Below are 19,583 nucleotides of genomic sequence, written 5' to 3'. Positions count from 1 at the left end.
ACAATAAAAAGGGGGATGGGATTAAAACGAAAACAATGTTGCATGCAATATATTTAATTAAACTACAACGAAAACACAGTAAATACAAAACTTAACGATAAAACAACAAACAAAAACATCACCAAAGTATATAATAGTAAATAATAAAATCTCAAAATAATTATAAAATCGGTTAGTACGTATATAATATAATTGATGTTTACTTATTTTATAAAAATATATGTAAAAAGTAATGTACCTAAAATTGTTCATAAATTTATTTGTAGTTATTAATTATCCCAGTAGCATTTTAATTAGCCTTTCTGTAGTCAGTTAAATACAGAATATACAATAAAAGTTCCATATCAAAATATTAATATCATCAAATTCTAATATACTACACGGCATCATTGAATTCCATATTCCTTAACTGAAGTTGCAGTATTAACAATACTAGTCAAGTGCGAATCGAACTAGCGCACGGGGAGTTCCGTTCTATTTTATTTTTATTTTAGCAGATAGAAGTAAATATTTTGTGAAAAGTTTAAAAGTTCAAAATATAAAGCACAAATCTCCGAGAAATAACGGTTTCTTGTATGGCGACCTCCATTTATTTTCAAGTTTTGTTTTTTTTAGCATTTGTTGTTAGAGCGGCTACAGTCACACTTACTCTGTAAATAATGCAATTGTCTATTACGGTTCAAAAAATAAACAGACGGAAAGACAGCGAAGTCGGGTTCCGTTTTTACCCTTTCTACGCTACGCTTTCTACGCTTTCTACACTCACAGCCCCACACTAGGATTCCCTGTATTGTGGGTGCCATGGACACACACAAAGACAAATACATACACCCAGACCCAGAAAAAGAAACCTAAATTCATCATTTAGATATCTGTCTGGCCGGGGATCGAACCCGGGACCCTCTGCGCGTCAGACCGGTATGATGACCGCTCCGCCACGCGGGTCGTCTTTGGGTACGGAACCCTAAAAACGATGAACATAATCAAATACCGTTGAGTTTATTACCGATGATTTATGCATTGCTCTAGAAGCGTTCAATTTATTTCAAAATGGAATTATAGTCATTTTCCTCAATACCGATGCTCAAGATCGAATATCTAGGGACTTTTCAAGGCACGATTTTCTTTTCAATGTAATTTGTCGTCGATTAAGGAAAATGTAAAAACCGGTAAATAAGACTTAAGTGTCTTTATATAAACGGTAGAGGGTAGAAATATGATAGGAAAGACATTTTTAATTGAAGAAGGAAATATTAACATTTTGTTAAATGTCTTTTCTATGAATAAAAATATTAGGTAAATCTATATCTACAGGCATTAAGCGTGTCAGACACGGGTCGTGTCAGGCAAAATTATATTTTTATACAATATTTTGACAGGATGGCACGTGTTAATACTACGGTAGATATACATATATAAATACACTGTATATAACATATGTCTGCCACAACACGTATCTGAAACGCCCTTAACCTGTAGATGTAGATGATAGCTCATAAACACATAGCCAATATTCAAGTAGTCAATAAAGTTTGTTAATAAAGAAAGTATAAAAGAAATAGATCACACATGCATACAAAACACACACAAGTATCCAATATACTTCAGAATATAGAGAAATTTTTGATTAAATAAATTAGGAAGGCAATTTAAAAGAAGAACAATAGAAAAGCAATACACATACACACATAAATAAAAGGTTACACATACACACAAAAGTCACAGTCAAAGGGTTAGTAATGTCAAAGAAATCCCATTATCCATACGAATTACTTCGTGAACTCAACGAATAAGAACGGCTTAAATATATTTCCTGTCTATGATAAGAAAGAGCTTCCTATTTGAAACTATCTTTGTAAGTATTTCTAGTAGCCCAAAAGTAAAGCCGAAAATGATTCTAAATGTAAAGAGAGAAATGTGACTTAAATAGAGGCACTTTTGCAAATGAAAATATAAGAAAATGATATGATATGATATAAATATAAGAAAATATAAGAAAATCTATGATATAGGTAATGTACTAAAACTTATTTGTGGAGTTATTCCTATATCGCATGATCATATTGGAAATGAAAGTATTTGTTATATTATATATAAATAAAGTTCAAGACAAGCTCTTTTTTAAGGAAGCCGCAGAGAAAATTTAATGATGGTTAATGATGACCAAGTATCTAAACTTCATGATTTTTTACGAGAAATACTTGTTATATTACATATAAATAAACTTAAAGATATGCTCTTATATTTGAATGAAACTGCAGAGATATCTGGTATCGTAATGACCAAGAATCTACTCCAAGGTCATCATATTAAACGTCGGGTTTCTGAATAAAATTTACTATTATTATCTATACTAATATTATAAAGAGGAAAACTTTGTTGTTTGTTTGTTTGATTGTAATGAATAGGCACAAAAACTACTGGACCGATTTTAAAAATTCTTTCACCATTCGAAAGCTACATTATCCACGAGTAACATAGGCTATATTTTATATGAAATATATTTGCTAAATAGATTTTGAGGCGGTACAAAGTTTGCTGGGTCAGCTAGTTGAACTAATAAACAGTTTCTAATGTTACCAAATAATGAACATTAAGTAACGAAGTAACTAACAAACTTCTAAGTTTTCTTCACTTAATATTTGCCTAATATGCATTCGAAAATATCATTGGTATTTGGATTCAAATCCTGAGATGAATTATTACAGTCATCTATTACATCAAATTACATTTAACTTCTACCATATTTAATTTTAGAATCTAACTGAATAGAATATTATTCTGCAAGCAGTTTCTAGGATTCTTGAATTTTACACTTTAAAGTTTAGATATTTTGTTATCAACAATGTTATATCTCATGTAACTGTTTGAAAGGTTTATAGTTTTCGAGTCAGAATATATTTCATTATTTGTCAGACCATATTTTAGTCCATAAATATCATAATTATTATTTTTCATCTTAGGTATGAAGTCTTAAATCTAAAATTAGTTATTTTTAAATAATTTAAACTAGATTTTTAGTTATATGAGAAGCTTCTAAGTTAAATTTAATAAAAGCTATAGTTTTTGGATTTTCATGGTTTCTATGGTTATTGGCACAACTGAGTCTTACTGTGACGCTTGGATGTCTTCAAACTCTTTCTCATACTTCTCTGAATAGATCCTCTTCGGGTCGTAGGTCTCAACTAGTTGTTTCCACGCCTCTTTCTCGTATTTCGCTAAATGTTTGATCACTTTTCGTATATTTTTGCGTTGCTTTTCTGTGCATTTTTCACAACCAGTCTTGAGTGCGTCTGTTATATGTGCTAAAACAAAAAATATATTACTAACACATCCATATCATAACATAACCTATATTGTCATGGAAATTGCATTTGCATAAATTTACATTAACGAAGTTATTAAAATCAAGCCTTTTGGTAACGTAATTTTGTTTTTCTTATTCTTCTCTAAAAACCCTTTCATTTGATACCCATATCATGGACTTGCGTAAAAAAATATTGGTCGGCCATCTTTTGGCGTCCGCCATATTGGATATTTAATAACTTAACTTCATAAACGTGTATGCAAAATTTTAGCTCAATTCGTTGCAGTTTAATATTCACTTGCAAGATTTGTTCCTTATATACGAACTAATGAGGAAAATTAAATAAAAGATCGTAATAAAAAATATGATTCAATGTCGAGTAAATTAAAAAAAGAAAAGAAAACAGCACACCTTTTAATACAATGCCATATCACATATACCAGCATATTTAGTTAATAAAGCACTGTATTACGACCATAAAAGCTGAAATCCCTATTTCGTGAGCATTCTCTTCTTTTGTGAGCAATATACCAAATAATTTATAACAACTCTCATATTTACGACCTTCTGCATAGAATCTTCGTCTAATGATGTGCTATTTTGGAACAAAACGCGCTCCTCTGTATAATGTCTATATAACTGTGGATAAAGGTGACCGTCCAATCTCGTACGGATTGAACGCATCCGTATCGGACGTACAAATCGGATTATATAGGGGTACTGCGTTCGCTGCTTGCTGTAATCAGTTGCCGATGCGACGGCCTTTTGCAATTGGATTTTTTCAATAGCTTTCGGATTTGCGAAGCAATCTGAGTGGTACCATTATAAACCATTTCGGCTCTACTGCTTGGCATTACCGTAAATTCTTCTCATTCTTAGAGAATAAGAAGGATCTACGCCGTAAGCCACGATAACGACCAAGTTAGATTGTTACATTAGTATATTATACCTTTGAGAACAAGTATACACGTATATATTTCTTTACTATGTATTTTTTTCAATAGAATTTCGATTTCCGTAGCAAACGAGTAGAAACTGCCGTGTCGGTTATTCACTCAGAAATCCGTATGACGTCATCAGAATTGCCTACGAGAAATTGCGTCGACTACGGTCGGAACAATGTATTGTCGGTTAAATTCGGATCAGTACCCTTACCATGAGTTTTTACGTTTTGACAAATATGACTGTTGTGGTATTTGTTTAAGTATTTGCCCATACAAATTCCAATCAGCGCCCCTAGCTGATTGTATCAGAACTATAGTGTCAGTAACGTAACATTAAATGTCTAAATTGACAAAATGGCGCTTTATGTTATGTCTCTGTTTTTTGTGAACATATGAGGCAGACAAAAAGACTTGAGCACTTATTGTTACATTTACTCAGTATACTGAAGCAAACGGAACAGAATAATGGATTGAGTAAACGTAACGTAAAATTCTGGGATGTTTTGAAAACTCATGGTAAGGGTACAGATTTTAACTCACTAACAATGTATTCTAAATGTGGTTGATTCAATCCATCGATGACTAGATGTGAGATTGTGCATCTACCTTTATTTTAACACTGTTGCATTTATACTGTTTGTGGGGATTTGCGCTCAATATACGATACCATTGGTATGGTTCATATAAAATGTATATAATATTAGCTATATTTAGGGAGATTACATAGATAATATATGATTCATTCATGCCTAAATTTCCTTACTTATGAAACGTATTTTACACTTAATAACAAGTCGGTGTATTTTATAGTAGTACATAAGCTCTTATTATAAAATAGTACAACGTAACGAAATGGTGGGCTTAAATACTACAAAGTTTATTTAATTAATTTCTTTGCATATTGTAAAAATATTTTTTTATTTTTTTTTTAAACAAGAATACCTCTTCAACTTATGTACCTACTCGTAACTAAAAATGATAAAAAATATTTTTGATTTTTTTTTTATCTGACTCTAATTTTTTTGTTCACTCACACTAATGCAAAGCTCAGCTCATACCTCGCGGACTATACTGTTTATATCGTTATAGATTTAGGATATTTTTTATACAAAAACCTGAGACAATTCTATATATCCCACAAAATATATTAGTGTAAGAGTACTTGTTCTTAGAACTACATATATTGTGAATTTAATTTGAAATTTATATTTTTTTTAATTAATACGTTTGAACTTCGTGCCGTCATTCTAAATTCAATATGGTAGACGCTCCAAGATGGCCAATCAATATTTTTTTTTTTAATTTAATGTTTTTTGAGAAGGATCCGACAAACAAAATGACGTTACATCACCATAGCAGATTTTATAAACTTTTTAGCATCCATTTATTTATACATACATAACATTTATAATAATTAGATATGTGCAATGTTGTTTATGTATATAGGTGGTTTGCCATATTAAACCATAGATTAGTAAAGATACTTCGCCGCCTTGAAATTGAATGAAGCCACAAATGGCTTATTAGTAAGTTATTTTTTTTTAATTCTTGACAAATAAAAACATTTTTAGAGAAAATTTACGAATAAATAACTAATACTGCGTAATTAACATAACAAATAAATAATTATTTCAAATATCTTAGGGACATTTTAGCACGGAGACGTGGTAAAAGTTTTTTACGCAACTATTTCAATTCTCAAAACTGGGTACATTTTCTTGTTAGGAGTGAGTAATCTTTACTAATCTATGTATTAAATAAATAAATCCTTACATTTAAGTTCCTTCCCTTCAGGCGTACACCGGCCCGCATCAGTCATACACTTGACATACGCTGTCAGCAATCTCTTGTTCGCCAGTACTTCATCTATGTCCAACTTGTCATATTTACTCGTGTAACTCTCAGTCTGAACTGAGATCCAAAACACTGATAGCATCACGGCGAAGAGTAGGAACTTCATACTGCCAACAAAGAAAAACAAAATTGAAGGTGGTAGAACTTTATGTTTCGTCTCCTGCGGCACCACCTCCACACCTACTTCGGCCTCATAACACAGTGTTAAGCGCTTCTGTGTTTCGGTTTGAAGGGTGTGGTAAGTGAGACATACTTTTCCGAGGCATTCCAGCTTAGTCCTCAGGAGTAGCGGCGCATCTGTGGCTGACCTCAGGTAGGAATATCTAATCCTATCTGGGATTGATTACGGATGTCCATGGGCGGCAGCCAAAGAGTAGAAAGAACGTGTACAATACACGTTGAATTAGGGTTCACTTATTTGAGATTATCACACTTCTGAAATTAATAAAATAAAACTATTTCTTGATCCAATTTACTTTTATTATTTCCGCGCAAAATACAACTCAAACGTCGAGAGCGTTCTTTTTTCTTTTTTATGCCAAGTCATACAGTCGTACCGGCCAGTTATTATTATAAAAATAATACATTATGAAAATTACATAAAATAATTAGTTAAAGTCATACTATAATTCAATAATTTAAATGTATTTCTAACACCTATATCTACAGACATAAAGCGTGCCAGACACATACCGTGCCAGACAGAAAGTATCAACTTTTCCAGGAGTGTATTGTGTTGAAATAGATTTCATTTACTTCTACAGGCACAGAGCGTGTCAGGCACATGCCGTAGCAAACAGTATTGTCTTATTCAATGGTTATCTACTTTTACAAGGTCAGGGGTTCGATAGACGGCTCGTGCCTGTCAAAATATTGTATAAAATATGATTTTGCCTGTCATGACATGTGCCATGTCTGACTCGTCCAATGTCTGATATAAACGGAACACCAATGGTATGGTCCTTTAAAATATGGTTTCCTTGCAACTTCTTTTGAACGTCACCCGCTTCAGAAAGTATTTCTTCACGACAAATATCCTTTGTTTGTAGGAACTATTTGTTCGTTTTGAAGAAGTAAATGTAAGTGAAGATATGAATTTGTTCTCATTAATTGTCTCACTAATTGTTCTCATGTAAGTGACTGTAAGTCTTTATGAGAAATAAATTCTTTAAACCCATTTGAAAAATAATATGCCCCTACGTCATGGGATCTATTAAATTGTGTCAGTTTACAATTTTTGAACTATGAAAATATACTTTTATTTAATAATTCATTGACATCAAGTGACTTAGCATAATTTATCTATTAATGAAGTCTTGAATAGAGAAAATAAATCTACCGGTTTGTATACAATTAATAACAAAAATAAATCGCTACAAATTCAGAATGAAACCAACGAAAGTTCCGTTCATTTCATAGCAATTTATTCCAGCTTAATCCTGTGGGACTTGAGTTTATACAGCTCTATTAAGATTTATGTGTTTGTTGTTTGAATAACTAAATATTATACTGCTCTCGGCGCTTTTAGTCTCAATAGAATTCCTCTGTGGTGGATACACATACAAATATAACGAAAACACCCAGACCCAGATTTTTTTTATTATAGTTTTGATGTCTAGAATCGGGAGTCGAATCCAGAATCCTTTGTTTGTCAGAGTGGTAAGGTGAACAACAAAGCTGGAACGCCTCGGAAAAGTATGTCTGCCTTACCACACCCTTCAAACCAGAACACAGCAGCGCTTAAACTGCTGTTATTGGGCAGAATTCGGTGACGGTTGTGCTCCCGTAGTCGAACCACAAAGGGTTCTACCACCTTCAAAGGGTTTTCAGGTCATATTTTTTAAGCTCTCAAGTTTTTTTCGTTTTTGTAATAATAATGTAGTTTTATACTTACTTGATATAAATGCGATCCTTGAAAATTGTCACTAAGTCACTTTTCTATATTTCTTAATTCTAATTATGTTTTTATATCATTGCAGGTAAGTGTTTCAAGAAGAAGTTTTAACAATCGTAAGTAACTAAGATGACATCTGAGGAGTATTACGGAGTTACAGTACTAAACAACACTGTAGTGAAGTTCAAAACTTAACTGTGGTTATTGGAAAATATTTTTATCTTTTATAGTATCTATCTTATGAAGCCCTTGGCCGATAGAATAGATTATAGAGAACACGCAATGAATGGTCTTCGGATTTTCCTTATATATCAAAATTATGCTTTGTTGCGGATTATTGTCTGAATTTATAACAGTTTCTTAACCAGTAACCTTAAAAAGGTATATCGTAGATTGGGCTGTAGAGCGAATATTTTCAAAATTTTCGTTCAAAAAACTTTTATTCCGTTTCACACTGAAACAATCTCTGATATATTTCAGAACTTATTACCAATTAGTAATAAGTATTGGGTTATATCCTTTCCATGTCACTTGCTGCTATGTAGTTAAAATACATCAATTTTAAGTATTAACTCTTATTAGCATACTATAATTAAAAAAATAAAATGATAGCAAATATATCTTAAGTTAATATACCCTTAAGAACGATATAAATCAATAATATTAAACTACCTTTTACCTTTATTATTATAGATCCTTCTAACCAAGGTAAAGGCGAGACGGACCTCGCCTAGTAATTAATATCGGTATTTACATTTTTAATTAAGTTTCATCGAGATTGGACGAGATTATTAATTTCTTTGACTTTGTCCTAATTTTAATTTCCTCGCAATCTTTCCTTAATTAATTACTAGCCTTTGCCTGTGATTTTGTCTGAACAAGGGCCATTAAATGATGTATTAAATGAAATAAAGATTGTAACGCCTTTGTAGTATTACTACCGCCTGTATACGCTAAGAAATTTAAAACCCCTCTCCAAATCTTAAATCCTGTACTTAAGACCATCTGTGACCTTTTATAGGGTGGTAAATTTACGGAAAAAGTATCTAAGCCTCTTGCTTAAACCCCTACTTGAGTCCATGTGTTACCTTTTCGACTGCACACTTTTATTTTTTTATATAAAAATCTTTTTATTTCGCCATAAAATTCTTTAAGTGCCTATCTTCGTCTGGGTCGAGCCAAACGAAAATCTTCAATGTGCCTGAAATAATATCAGTAGTAAACGAGCAAGCAGTCCACGTGATGGTAAGTGATCACTGCCATATATAAACTCGTATGGTGTTCACAAAAAACCAAATCCCACTTTAATAGAATTAATAATTAAAAATGCATTTTCAACGTATAAAGGCTCGGCCACACAGAACGCGTATTCTAGCGCCGCGCTAGGGCGTCAGCGCTAGAAGTAAATCCTGACGCCGCTGAGTTGTATTGTACTGAGTTAGTAGAAGTACCTAGTAACCGGTTACGGTTTTTTTTCTTAACGAGTGGGAAACCTTCAAAAGGCATCCGACAACGAGGGAGCGACGCTGAGTTATGTGGGATTTTTACCGCACTAAACCCCCCCCGGTGGCCGTCCTCAACGCTTGTTGGAGAACTCCGGGATCTCCGAGGGAACGTAACCGGAGTCCTCCAAACGCGATCCCCCGATTGAGCTCTGGGGAGCAGTTTTTGCTCCTCCCACACCATCTGGTGTTCACGACGGTATGCGACGACATACCGCCGTCCTTCCCGGGGTCGCTTACTGGACAGTTCGAGCTCCCACTCTTGCCGCCCGCAAGCCCGGAAGCCCCCTTTTAGTCGCCTCTTACGACAGGCAGGGGATACCGTAGCCCTATTCTAGTCCCGGGACTACAGGGACAGACAAGAACGCCTAGCGCCGCGACAGCCGTCTGCGGCGTCAGGATTTACTTGTAGCGTCAACGCCTAGCGTGGCGCTAAAATACGCGTTCTGTTCGACCAATCCTTAATTCAGAATATACGAATATTCCGAATTTAATCTCGTAAAACTGCAATTTGGTTGAATAATTTAACTAATTGCTACTCTTGTTCACACAGGTGGAAAATTTTAATTCTCTACATTGCTGGAAATTTGACCATTTTTCCAACTGACCAGTAATGAAAGCGCATATTAATTAATGCGGTAAAATTTTGGGGCTTAAATTATGCTTAAAATGGACCTGTGTTTTTTAATTCAGGTCACATTTTTTTCTTTTTTTATGGAGGGCATAAAGTATCTGATATGAATACGCCAAAATAGAGTACGATAAGGTTTTTTACGATCTTTTATGAACATATATAAAATACTTGTCTTTCTACGTTATGATGTAATTTAAGGGATGTTTTTAAATTTCTACAAAAAGGGAGGTTTGTTGTAATTTTGGTATTCCTTAATGGTTAGACTTTGGAGGCACACCAACATCGTACATGAGGCATTTCAACTTAGTTCCTAAAGTTAAAAATGACGACCTGAGGCCCACTTTTGTTAGGACTCCATCATTTTTTGGGTGGCAGAACCCTTTGTGGTTCGACTCCGGCGGCACCACCGTCACACCTATTTCTACCTCATAACAGCAGTGTTAAGCGCTACTGTGTTCTGGTTTGAAGGGTGTGGTAAGGGATATACTTATCCGAGGTATTCCGGCTTAGTCCTTAGGGGTAGCGGCGTATCTGTGGCCGACCTCAGGTAGGAATATCTAATCCTATCTGGGGTTGATTACAGGTTTCCATGGGCGGCAGTAGCCACTTACCATCAGGTGGACTGCATGCTCCTATAACCGAAAAACAAAATATAACCAAATAGCAACCAAATTTTTTTAGCATCAATAAAGGTAGGTTTTTCATCATAAGGTTTATATAATTTATTTGATTTAATATCGCCAATTCGGCAGTTCTATAATTCTCTTATTCGGTACTTATTATTCAAATTAGCAAGCGCTGAGTTTTATAGATAACATTGAAGAGTATCTTCATTCATTACGGAATTGGACGATTATTATATAATTATATTCTGCAGAGGCGACATTTTCTTAGATCTGACGGTATATAGTTTATCTGATTATATATTTGAATTGAACTTGATTAACTAAAGTAATAATATAAGGTGGTAGGATCCTTTGTGGTTCGACTCCGACGGCACCACCGCCACCACCTATTTCTGACTAATAACAGCAGTGTTAGGCGCTGCTGTGTTCCGTTTTGAAGGGTAAGGGAGAGAGACTTTTCCGAGGCGTTCCAGCTTAGTCCTCAGGGGTAGCGGCGTATCTGTGGCCGACCTCAGGTAGTAATATCTAATCCTATCTGGGGTTGATTACAGATGTCCATGGGCGGCAGTAGCCACTTACCATCAGGTGGACTGCATGCTCGTCTGCTACTCCTATATAATATAAAATAATAATAATAATAACTGTCGCTATTGTACACTAACAACCCTACAATGTAATTCCGGTGCCATGAACATAAACACTCTAACCAACATATAAATTCTTCGTTTATATCTGCTTAGCCTGGGATCGAACCCTGATTCTGTCACAGACCAACAATTCACTTAAATATTAATATTATTTTATAAAAAGTTCGTTCAAAAATTGTCTTCTTATCTGTAAAATTATCCATGGACGGGAGTGACCATTTACCATCAGGCGGACTGCTTGCTTATTCTCTACTTCTATCCCATAAAATGTGTCGGTGACTTTGCAGTTAAACTTCAACCACCGTCAAATATTCTACTCTATTATTTAGCGTACTAAAATTTAATTAAGCTTATAGTTTACCAAATGGTTTCGCGTTAGATACACGGGCGTGATATAGTTTTAATTACATATTTTACCGCAGTATTGACGCAATGTTATAAGTATATTAATATGGAGTTTGGGTAGGGTATATAGGTTAAATTAGAGACCTGTTGAACTTATGTGATATTTTGTTTTAGAGGTTAAATGAGGTTTTATAGTCGCCATCACTGTCCCACTGCTGGGCACACTGGGTTCACTGCGCTGGCTAAGTGCAGATCGACAAACTTCACACTACATTGAGAACATTATTCAGGAATGTAAATTTTGTCTCTATGTTTTCCTTCACTAAAAGGAACTAATAAAATTAATATTCCACATGCACTTATTTCAAAAATTAGGTGCGTGCTTGGGATTTGAACCTCGGCCTCCTAGATTGAGAGGTCGAAGAAGGAGGTAGAACCCTTTGTGGTTCGAGTCCGGCGACACCATCGTCACACCTATTTCTGTCTCATAACAACAGTGTTAAGCGATGTTGTGTTTTGGTTTGAAGGGTGTGGTAAGGGAGATGTACTTTTCCGAGGCGTTCCAGCTTAGTCCTCAGGGATAGCGGCGCATCTGTGGCCGACCTCAGGTAGGAATATCTAATCCTAGCTGGGGTTGATTTCAAATGTCCATGGGCGGCAGTTGCCACGTACCATCATATGGACTGCATGCTCGTCTGCTCCTATTTTGCCATCATTTCTATGATTAAAATTTAAAATATTAACAAAAAACCGTGACATTTTAGTTGTAACCATAAAACTATGTAATCAAATCTTAGCTTACAATCATAATCACTATTTAGTATTCAACCAACGTTTCTCCTATCAGACTAATAAACTGAACCACTAATGGTTGCAAATCAAATTCAGTTTACGGATATTACCCTCGAATTTAATATCAGTTTAATTGGTAATACTTATTAGTATCTGTTGCTGACGCTCTTTATTGGGGTGTAAAACTAATATGTTCTGGTAAAAGGTGTAGGTTAAAATCGTTCAGTTTTGAAGGATCTAGATCTCTTCGTGGTTCAACACCGGAGGCACCAGCGCCACATCTATATCTGCCTTGTAACGGTGTTAGCGCAACTGTATTTCGCGGTGTAAGAGTCAGATGAACGTATCTACATTTTGTCAATTTTACAGGAGAGCAAAAATAGTGTGAAAATTCGCCACTTCAACTTTACCCGATTATTAATAGAGATAATATACAGTAGTTGAAATCAAAATATTGAATATAGCGTTACGTCGTTTTGCCATTTCATAAAAGACTACATTGTGGACCGTTTTGTGATAAAGAAACCATTTTTGATTTTTTGTACATACGTTCATCTGACTCTTACACCGCGATTTAGTGTTCTGGTTTGGTTCTGGTAAGGTAGATACTGACTGGAAACGTTCCAACTCAGAGTAACTCATCTGTGGCCACCCTCAGTTAGTTAACTTCTAACTTATCCTTTCTGCTGCAGCAGTAGCCACTGTCAACGGATGCCATATCTACCACACCTATTTCTACTGTAATGCAATTCTTGCTTTTAAAATATAAATCTTATAAAAAATACCGCGAAATTCAAACCCTCTAGAATTTCTTCACCGCTTTCAATTCCAGAATAAATTGTTAATTTTAGTCTAACAAAACTTAAGAGGCCCTGAATTTATATTTCTTAAAGTCAAACGCTTTGTTTCACGGCATATTTGAGCGTTTCTATTGCTACATTCTTCAAATTATGTAAATTTTGTTACCCAAAGCAATATAATCATGATATTAAGAAATTCTGAAACTTTTGTTGTGTTTATTCTTCTTGTTTCAGAATATTATAATGCAAATGTAAGGAATAAATAATTTGTTTAGGATGAATAAATAAATAAAGGAATAAATATTTTGACGGTGATACCATAGCCAATCCTATTTCTGCCGTATAACAGCAGTATAGCGCTGCTGTGTTCTAGTTTGAAATATGGTGTGGAAGACAAACTTAAAAGATATATTCAAATTAGTCTTGGGATAGCAACTTATTATAATAATAAATTAGAAAACGAGCACTGCAGTCTACCTGATGGAAAGCCAATCCCAGATAAGATTAGATTTCTACCTGTGGTTGGTCCAAGGTGCGCAGCAACCCCTAAGGATCAAGTTGGAATGCCTCGGATATGTATGTCTTCTTTACCACATCCTTCAAACCAGAACACAGCAAGGCTTCTCACTGATGCTATAAGACAAAATAGGAGTGGCGGTGGTATATCCGAAGTCAATGGAAGTTTCTATCACCTTTAAACTGTAATGGGTCCTTAATCTGGTCCTTTTGAATCTGAAGGGTGGCGATGCTATCTTCGCAGTCAAAACACAGATTTTCATTTTCAAAATGGACCATTTGTATGTAAATTCTGTATGTACAATATTCCGTCTAGACAAGACTCTTAAAAACTTCGCAATCAACCTGTAGCATTACCATGAGTTGGCATAGAAACGCCACTATAGAAATGGTAAATAGAAAACTATTGTCATTTTGCTAGTGAATAACATAACTACTATCGTTACGGTATTTCTTGACAACGTCTGTCAAATTTATGACTCATGGGACCGAATTTGTATGGCAATAGATCATAATGACATTCGCTAGCGATTTGATTTCGATAGGTTTTTTACGTATCGAGTTACGTCACTACGGATTTTAGTACGAGTAACCACCAGAGGCGCTGTAAAATTTTTCATACATTTATTTTACGCAGTCGCTAGCGAGTAATACTTTTGTAAACTCATGGTAGTCCTACTGTGGTAACCTTTATCTTGTAGTACCAATCAACAAGTTACTAAATTAATGGAAACTTTGATCTTAGCTGTTTAACATTTATTTTTACGTCAGGAAAAAGTACAAGGTTTTCGTGAATCTTATTGAAACGCAACTCGCACTTGTCCATACAAGTGCGAGTTGCGTTTCAGTTACTCATGTAACTCTAACCTGCGTTTAGAGTTACTCATGTAACTCTAAGGAAGATTACGAGTACATACGAGCGACAATAAGCGATGATCGCTGGCGACTGGCGCCGGCAGTATGTAGCGGTTGCTTGCGACAGGTGGCAACAGTGAGGAATCGTCAGTGGCGTTATTGTCGCTTATTTATCAGCCCCCTGAAAGTAATACATCCTTAGCACGTTTTGTGAATAGTGCGAATGTGAACGCAATATGTGACTTCGAATTATATTTGCTACATATATAATTTTAATTTACTCTAAGCATTTAATATCGTACGATGTAACCACTCATCCAGAATCCTGCTTTATCCTGAATAAATGACATGATTTGCATTTTACGTGTGTGCTATTTATGTATAAGCAAATCGGCAGAATTTGCTTTGCAAATTTTTTGTAAAGTGCCAAAGTAATACACTTTGAGAACCGTTTTCAGCCTCCAGTTCAGCTACCTTATTTGAGGTTTAAATACATGAAGAACCTTATCTTATTGACAGTTCAACGCAGTAAATTTAGGGGTTACACACTTTGAGAACCTCATTCAGTCTTTTAAAGTAGAATTTAGTTCCCAATTCCTGACCGAAGCAGGTAATAAAGTTCGTAACGCAATACTCTTGTGAAGCGACAAGCGCGTTCGTTTTACAAAGGCATTCCGGGAAGTACTGAAGAAAGAAATGTGGTACAAGTCACAGACTTGTATTGCGTTGCGCTCGTATAAACCAGATTTTTATTTGTACTTGCAACTTTTCGATTATTTTTATATGATCGCGGAGGGTAATGTTTTTAGAGCCCAAACGTTGTCGACGAGGTTTCGTTGGTTTCGTCTAAATTTTGGTAGTGATATAAGCTATTTTTTTGTTCCATTTTTTCAATCTTTATCTAGTTCAGCTAGTTCATTAGTATAAACACTTAGTAAATAACCTTTTTTATTGACTGAGTTCAACTTTTTAAGTTTGCAGTAGTCACTTAAAAAGTTTGATGATTGATACTTATTTTAATTTTAATTTACCTGGTTTCAGGTACTCCTAAACTAAGATTAAAAACTTTGAGAACCTCTTTAAGTTAAAGTAGGGGAATTTAGTTCCCAATTCCTGACCGAAGCAGGTAATAATGTTCGCAACGCAATACTCTTGTGAGGCGACAAGCGCGTTCGTTTTACAAAGGCATTCCGGGAAGTACTGGGGAAAGAAATGTGGTGCGAGTCATAGACTGTCGTATTAATTTCGTCAAAATGAGGACTTTGTCTTACAATTCTGTGTTTTTACTCGATGGCGGAGGGTAATGTCATCTAAGGGTATATGTGTAGATATGTCATTCTTTGGTACGCCATTGCAGCCAAACGGCTTGAAGGATTTCGATATATGAGATTTCGGACGAATTGTGGCATAGGTTAATAATCAACAAAATTAAACAACTTCATTTTCTTTCCTTTTACCATGAAAAGAATTATAAATGTTATCTAATAATGTTACGTTCAATGTGATCGCTTGGCTGGATCCGTTTCCACTCTGTGGGTCTTTATACTCCTTTGTACTATTGTTCTCCTTTGATCACCACCACCTTAATTGGCTTTTTCAAACATTTTTATAGAAAACAAACGGCCTTTCTGCTTTAGATTTGTTTTATTTTCTATGCTAACAATGTTTAGTTCCGCAATTATTAGAAACAAGGGGCCCAAGTACAAAAATGTACAAAGTATAAAATTATGTAAATACTAAGATTTAGTAAGATTTTTTTATTTAGTTTCGTATCTAGTGGTTACCACGACAGACAGCTAAAGTATTTAAAAACAAGCTTTTTATTTACATCAGTCTTTCGTATTCTTCTCGGATAACTTTTTTATCCCCACATTCAGGGGTGCATAAAAAATAATTGGTCCGCCATATTGGTTTTAGAATAACTTCACTAAACTAGTCATGCAATGTTATCCAAACCAAATTTGTACACAAAATTTCAGCTCAATTGGTTATACCTATTTTAAAATTCAGTTGCAAGGTTTGACCCTTACATACATACAAACTTTAATTAAAGCTTATAAAATGTAATAAAAAGGAAAATTAATAGCAAATGCTATAATAAAAATGTTACGTTCAATGTGATCGCTTGGATGGCTCCGTTTCCACTCTGTGGCTCTGTACACTCCTTTATACTATTGTTCTCCTTTGATCAGCAAACTACCTTAATTGGCCTTTTCAAACAATTTTATAGAAAACAAACGAACTTTCTGCTTTAGATTTGTTTATCTATCTATGTTATCTATGTTTAATTTTGCAAGTATAAAGGACAAAATAGCCCTAGTACAAAAATGTACAAAGTATAAAATTATGTAAAATACTTATATTACCCAGTAACGCATGTAAGGGGTCCTGATGACTTAAGTAGTTGACTACATTTTTTTTTATAATATAGGACTAGCAGACGAGTGTGCAATCCACCTGATTGTAAGTGGCTACTGGCGTCCATGGACATCTGTAATCAACCTCAGATAGGATTAGATATTCCTACATAAGGTCGGCCACAGATGCGCCGCCGTCCCTGAGGACTAAGTTAGAACGCCTACCTTACCACCCCCTTCAAACCAGAACACAGCATCGCTTAACAGTGCTGTTATTTGGCAGAAATAGGTGTGGTGGTGGTGCCGCCGGAGTCGATCCACAATGGGTTCTACCACCTTCTTTCGTTACCAACATTACGTATGTGATACATGTTAAATCAGACGGCAGATGTCCATTTCGATTCAACGCACTAATCCCCATTTACATGTAATTGGTTTGTTAATTTGATTAATCCAGTCTCATGTGCACCCGGTCCGAATCCCATTTATCTTAATTCGGATCACGGCCGGATTTCCTTTCGGATAAATGTTAACAATTTCTATTCATAGTCCCCATTCGTAATTTGTAGGGAAATTTTAGTGTTGATTTATTTATGGATGGAAGCAGAGTTACTGCGTTTTGTTTTAAGAACGGATACGAAACCGTTCCATACCATGACTGTGCTATGAACGTGTCAGACAAAAATGCTATTTGTATTGAAAAGTAGGAGACTTTGACAATGAGATTGTCACCAATTATCATCTTTAAGGATTTATTTACATCTTCAGACAGAAAAATACTTTCCTATAGTTCCTGTACAAAATGTATTGACGTATACAATTTATATCTACAAAATATTACATGTAATATAAAAAAATATATAAAATACGATTAGGTCTGTCATGGCCAGTGTCTGACACGTGCAATGTTTCAGACATATATGAACAGGGACTAACTTTTAAGTAAATACATTGTATCTGAAGATGGTAGAACCCTTTGTGGTTCGACTCCGGCGGCACCACCGACACACCTATTTCTACCAAATAACAGCAGTTTCAGGCGCTGCTGTGTTCCGGTTTGAAGGGTGTGGTAAGGGAGACAGACTTATCCGAGGCGTTCCAGCTTAGTCCTCAGGGGTAGCGGCGCATCTGTGGCCGACCTCAGGTAGGAATACCTAATCCTATCTGGGGTTGATTACAGATCTCCATGGGCGGCAGTAGCCACTTACTATCAGGTGGATTGCATGCTCGTCTGCTACTCTTATATTATAAAAAAAAAATAATTGACTCGTTCCTAACACGGTCATGGTATGATGCGCTGTACCTAGTGGCCGGACGCTTATAAATTGTAAATACCCACTGTATATTTTAATCAAATTACGGTATAACACTACGTGACTGAAAATATACATAATTTATAAAGTAATTTAATGTAATTTTATGAAACGAATAATAATGATTCTACTAACCGCTCCCATTAGGGCGTGCGACTATCATAATCAAGTATTCTGTCGTTTTTGAGTGCCGGTATATGAACATAAATAAAAAAATCACTTATTTTCACGCATATACACTTGTTCTTTCTAAAGATTCTTGTATTTTTTCTATATAATATTGAAGTACCAGATAAGCATGATGGTAAGTGATCAGGTTCAACCTGAAGCCTACATGCGTTGCTTCTCCTGTCGACTAATATGGTGGCCTCGTGTAAGTTGTCCAGTATTCATATTTAATGATGATACCATAAGGCACGACATTGTGGTTACTTATGCACGAACTCTCATGCATTGCGAGAATAGCAACCCTTGGCTAAGCCACTGTTTACCTGTTTAAAGCCTAGCCAAGAGCTGTGACGAAAAAAAGTCAACCTAACGTTTACATATTCTATAGGTTTCGTATGTAATTTGACTATTAACGAAACCAGTGAAATGTTTAAGAAAATAAAAGAGTCAACCAGTTTGCAATATATTTTTTAACATATTTATTTTGATATTAAAACGTTTCATCCGTTAAGCAGTATGGAGCAGATCGACCTATATCGGGATCTAGGACCTATAGTGGATCTACTATAAGGTTAAGCCAAAGGAAACATCCCAAATCATGTTGCAAAAGGCACAAATAGATGCACATTGCACACGTTGCAGTAAAACTACGGAGAATCGTTTCATCAATCGAATTTCACAAGCGCTTTGTATGCAACATTTCACACTATTCGTCGCTTCATCTGGATTTCAACAGGACATTTGTATGTAAGCTTTATTGCCTGTACAGACACCTGATATTTGGAAATGTACTATGCGCAGGACAGAATCAAATGTTGAATGTGTTGATGAAAATTGATACTTTTATTTCTATCTATTAACAATAGTTTAAAGTGCTGCTGTGTTTTCATTTTAAGTGTATTTTAAAGGAGACATACTTTTTCGAGGAATTTCAGCGTATTCTTCAGAGGTAGCGGCGCATCCGTGGTCGGCCTCAGGTAGGTATATAATCTTGTCTGGGATTCATTACACATGTCCATGGGCGGTAGT

The 19,583-nt window shown here is 35.2% G+C and overlaps 2 protein-coding genes across 2 annotated transcripts in view; one reads left to right on the top strand and one right to left on the bottom strand.

Annotated features, from left to right (window-relative positions):
* Trpm (transient receptor potential cation channel, subfamily M) overlaps positions 1–19,583 on the top strand; it is a 308,502-nt gene that overhangs the window by 125,947 nt on the left and 162,972 nt on the right. The window lies entirely within an intron of this gene.
* LOC140752517 (ejaculatory bulb-specific protein 3-like) lies at positions 3,109–6,211 on the bottom strand. The gene is made up of 2 exons (XM_073086854.1): positions 6,025–6,211; positions 3,109–3,305 (listed from the first exon to the last, which is right to left on the bottom strand). The coding sequence occupies exons 1-2, from the start codon at positions 6,209–6,211 to the stop codon at positions 3,109–3,111; spliced, it is 384 nt and encodes a 127-aa protein (XP_072942955.1).

The sequence above is a fragment of the Epargyreus clarus genome, unplaced genomic scaffold (genome assembly GCF_041222505.1).
Source record: "Epargyreus clarus isolate Ecla_fem2 unplaced genomic scaffold, WU_Ecla_fem_2.2 ptg000024l, whole genome shotgun sequence".
Lineage (NCBI taxonomy): Eukaryota > Metazoa > Arthropoda > Insecta > Lepidoptera > Hesperiidae > Epargyreus > Epargyreus clarus.
This window is presented reverse-complemented; position numbering and strand designations above follow the sequence as displayed.

Coding starts and splice junctions, on each gene's coding strand:
- LOC140752517 (XM_073086854.1), bottom strand. CDS start 6,211: ATGAAGTTCCTACTCTTCGCCGTGATGCTATCAGTGTTTTGGATCTCA. Junction 3,306..6,024: donor TGAAGGGAAGGAACTTAAAT/GTAAGGATTTAT, acceptor TTTTTGTTTTAG/CACATATAACAGACGCACTC.